The sequence below is a fragment of the Atta cephalotes genome, assembly GCF_000143395.1.
Source record: "Atta cephalotes unplaced genomic scaffold scaffold00036, whole genome shotgun sequence".
Lineage (NCBI taxonomy): Eukaryota > Metazoa > Arthropoda > Insecta > Hymenoptera > Formicidae > Atta > Atta cephalotes.
This window is the reverse complement of record NW_012130100.1, coordinates 780,611-785,212: the sequence shown is the minus strand read 5'-3', so window position 1 is coordinate 785,212 and position 4,602 is coordinate 780,611. Positions and strand designations below refer to the sequence as shown.

The 4,602-nt window shown below is 32.6% G+C and overlaps 2 protein-coding genes across 2 annotated transcripts in view; one reads left to right on the top strand and one right to left on the bottom strand.

Moving 5' to 3' along the window:
* LOC105621685 (vacuolar protein sorting-associated protein 8 homolog) overlaps positions 1-2,966 on the top strand; it is a 13,352-nt gene extending 10,386 nt beyond the window's left edge. The window contains exons 10-12 of the mRNA XM_012203151.1: positions 102-1,046; positions 2,566-2,779; positions 2,865-2,966. Coding sequence (XP_012058541.1) covers positions 102-1,046; positions 2,566-2,779; positions 2,865-2,966 — 1,261 coding nt within the window. The remainder of the gene's footprint in view (positions 1-101; positions 1,047-2,565; positions 2,780-2,864) is intronic.
* Positions 2,967-3,248: 282 nt separating this feature from the next.
* Positions 3,249-4,322, bottom strand: LOC105621684. The gene is made up of 4 exons (XM_012203150.1): positions 4,269-4,322; positions 3,951-4,154; positions 3,659-3,877; positions 3,249-3,536 (listed from the first exon to the last, which is right to left on the bottom strand). Exons 1-4 carry the CDS (start codon positions 4,320-4,322, stop codon positions 3,249-3,251), a joined length of 765 nt encoding a protein of 254 aa, XP_012058540.1.
* Between the last annotated feature and the right edge of the window lie 280 nt (positions 4,323-4,602).

The following is a 4,602-nucleotide window of genomic DNA, read 5'->3' as shown; positions in this document are numbered from 1 at the left end:
ACACACACACACACACACACACACACACACACACACACACACACACACACACACACACAACGCGCGCGCGCACGTGATACATTATCATATTTGTGTTGTAGTATAAGAGTCGTGGAATTACTGTACAGTGCACGAGAAGATTGGATAGCAGTATGCGAGTGCATGATCTTGGAGCCATTAAGGCATCATGATGTGTGGCCTTGGCTCGAGCATCTACCGGTTGCTTCGTTAGATCAAGTTATATCGGTTCACACTTTAACTCTTCTGACGATCAATGCTAATCAGTTTGCTACGATTGTTGCAACACGATTACAGAACAAGATTGATGCAATACTACAGAGGCTTACCGATAATTTAAGCTTAGAATATAAGCTGTTTGGAGCATTGTATCAAATCGCGCAGTATAAGGAGGAGGATGTTTCTTTGGAATTAACAACTGAACACTTCGAGAGGTATTTAGCATTAATATGCGAATTGGAGCCAGCACGCGTAGTTGCTCATTTGCACGGACCACATGGGTGCAGGTTGGATGAGGCGTTAAAGATTGTCCAGAAATGGAATTGTAAAGATGCAGAAGCGGTTATGCTAGAGAAGCTTGGTAATTACCAGGAAGCGTTTGATCTTTTGTTGAAAGAGTTTGAGGATCGGCTGGAGATGTACCGGCAAAATAAAGCTTCGGAAAGCGAAACGGTGCACGCCGCCATTCAACTCGCGGGGATATGTCGGAGATCTGCGGGAAATCTCGACTGGATGCCCCTAGTGGAAGTTATGTTTCGATCGCATTCAGAAAATAACAGGCAGAAAGTGGATATATTGAACGGCAAATTATTGAGATTAATTCTAGAATCTCTGAGCGGTACATCGATTTTGTCGAACATATTGGAGCAGATCCTGAGAAATCCGTCAGCAACGAGCGGAACGATGGGTGACATACGGCAACTGCTGTCCGGAGTCCTCACTCAATCGCGATATGAGCAAACACTGGTTGAAACTACCGCTCGATTAGTGAGTTTAGAGCTTCATAAGGCTCTAGAAACATCCTTGAGGTATCCTGGAAATTCTGATGACATGCGAGATATATTCATTCTTAGACTGTGTTTATTTATCTCAGATTGTCAAAAGCGAGAAAATACAGAATAAAAATTTTTGCAAATTTGAATAAAAACATTTTTCAATAAAACAATACTTGTAATTAATGGAATAATTTATTGGAAACCATCTTCTTGTTTGGAGAAATTAAAAATCATACTTATTTTTATATTATTAACTTATTTATATATTATTAATTTGAGATAATTTGTCATAACTGCGGAACTTATTTAATTTTTGATTTTATACACACACACACAAACACACACAACACATATATATAGAGTGTTTGGAAAATAATGATAAATCTTTCGCATAGGGGCAGAATGGACTGAGAAGAAAACTGAGAAGAAAAGTCTTCTATCATTGGTCTTCTATCACGCAATGGTTAACAAGATATTAATTGCTAAAAGTTGCCGAAAATTGATCTTCAATAATTTTTTTACTCAAATACTATCAATTTTACAGAAAAACTACAAGAGACAAAAATTATTTATTTTTTCTCATAGAACTCTACGAATTTTTTTAGAATTTTTTATCAACTTTTTAATACTGCATTTTCTCATTTTTACCAACATGAAAAAATACGGTTAAAAAATTCTAAAAAAATTCTTAGAGCTCTACGAGAAGATAATAAATAATTTTTGTCTCTTGTAGTTTTTCTGTAAAATTGATAGTATTTGAGTACAAAATTATTGAAGACCAATTTACGGCAATTTTTAGCAATTAATATTTTATTAACTATTGCAAAAATTGCAAAATGATAGAGGACTTTTCTTTTCAGTTTTAATCCATTCTGTTCCTGCAAAAGATTTATCATTATTTTCCTGTATACACATGCATAATTAATTTCTAGATATATAACTATATTATTAATTAATGAAACAAAAAGAAAGTTTTCGGTGTCTTACGAATTGTTTCTATCACTTTAAATGTTGAAACATATTTTCATATTAATATATTGTGCAAAAATTTTGATTGTGTATTTTCTTGCTTCCGACATAATCTGAGTACATTGAGAAAAAAATATAATTAATTTTAATAAATATTTAGTTCAATACTGCTAACTAAACATTACTTACAGTAAGTAAATATTTGTTCAATAAAAAAAAAGATTGTTAAAATCAAATTAACATTTCTTGTATCAAATAAATATATCTTTATATTTAATAAACATTTAGTTAGATAGTATTCAACTAAATATTTATTAAAATTGACTATATTTTTTTTCAGTGTAGTAGTGATGAGTGAATCGGAGCTTTAATAAAGTGCGGAAGTCCGCAAAGCTTCACGATGAACTTCATTTTCTTGATAATAATAAAGCACAAGGGAAGATTTCATCTAAATTGAGTGATGAAAGCATGTAAAATCAAAGAGGTTCATCGTGAAACAGATTTTTGTTGAAATGTTATATAATTATATATATATTATATATATATCATCAATTATATATGCAACGATTTTTCTGTCATTCAGGGATGCTGGTAGAGCATGCGGCAACGTTTCTCTAACTTGCCCTGTGTGCAGACAGCCATTGTCGCATTGTTCTGATCACGTGGTGGTATTTGGCTGTGGTCATGGATATCATTTAACATGTCTGGGCGAACCTAAGTCGTGTTACAAATGCTTGAATACAAAAGGATGGGCGCCCATCGCTACCAACGTTGCACACACTGTTGCGCAGCCACTGGTTAGTTGTAACAGCAATGTATCTTCTCGTTATCTTTCATTTTGTATACTACAGGAATACTATTTTGTTTACTTCTATCTTATAGAGAAAGAAACAACTTCTTCCGCCAGAATTTTTACATCACAAAGATCTTATATTAAGATTGGCCCCATCTTGTTCTATTCCTGATCTTGAGGGTATCTTTTAAATCTAGTCTTCAACTATCAAGAATGATGATCGCATTTGTCGGCAGTATGTAGTATTTTTAAGATACCAAAATGAATATGTACAATGTACTATACATATATTATGGATAATCCACATATTGTCTAGTACCCGAGCAAGAGATCAAGCTCTTTCCTTGAGATTTGATTTGTTTAATTAATGTTTATGATATGTTGCCAAATATAAATTATTGAAATACATTTATTATATATATTGTTTATATAACATATTATTCTCTTCCATTATAACGTGTAACTTCGTACATTTATATTGTTTCCTCGAGTATCATTGTTGGATCCATTTTGTGTTTTATTTTAATAATGAAAACTGGTTTCCTAGGTACATTATCTGCTAAAACGCAACACGGATCTATAGGTTCATCGTCAAGTAACTCACCGGTGAGAAGTTTTGCGACAATTGGAAAAACATCCAGTTTTGGACATTTAGATTTATCGATTGGTGATATGTTAATATTTGAGACATATGTGTCTACATCAGATTCTAATTTAACAAGGAATGGATTCAACTTCAATATAGCTATATATTGTCGTAACTGCAAATCAAAAAGGATTACTAATATTTGCTTATAGAAGGTTTTATAAGCTTGTACACATTTTGCCTGTACACTTTTCTTATATAATGATATATTAAATGTTAAAAACAGTAGATACGTGCCTTATCATCAGATTTTTCGAGATTACATAATAAATCTTCAGTTTCATTTAACAAAACATAACACTTCGCGAGATATTCACGACTGTATTTGGTTTCATGGGTGTACAACAATTCCCTTGTTAAAGATTTCTCTCTTTTTATCTTTTCAAGGAGCAATGCTAATGGTATTCCCGATAGCGTACGACTACCCACTTGTATCTTGGAACATTTTTCACAGACCTATATAATTTATGCATCAATCCTGTAAATATTTATACAAGAAATCCATAAATATAAAATATAGAAGCTTTACCTGCTTATTAATAGAGTTCCATGAACCAACAATCCTGTTTATAAATTGCTTAAAATCGCTCGTGGAGGTGTAGTTCTCAGATAAATATAATAACGACTGGAGTTTATCTGTCAGATTGCACAACAGTTTACGAAACAATTCGAATTTGTCATGAAATTCAAGAGTTACGTCTGGACCGTGACCTTCTGACTTGAGAATGTTCACCTGTATAAAAAAATGTATCCATCATATGTGTAAAATTCGTTTGATTGCACATAATTTTGAAACACTTAAAAATGAAACGTATTCGTGTGTTTTGATGTTTATATATTAACTCACATTCTTTTCAAGAATTTGTACAATGTCATGAGTCGATATGTCGTCGGTCGTCATGATGGTTGTTTATAGAAATTATTTCAGGTATACCTTGTTAAACTATTATATATTATTTCAGGTATACCTTGTTAAACTATTAAACTTATTTCCATGGCCAATTCGATATCATCCGAAACGCGATAGTCCTTTTTTCAGAAGATAGATATTCAGTTTGTTTCTTTTTATTGATTGTTGGCTTATATAAATGACATTGTTGTTTTCCTTTCATACACATGGGGATACAACTTCGGATGAGAAAGCATTTGTATTCTCGCGTGTACATACATATAGTACGTAC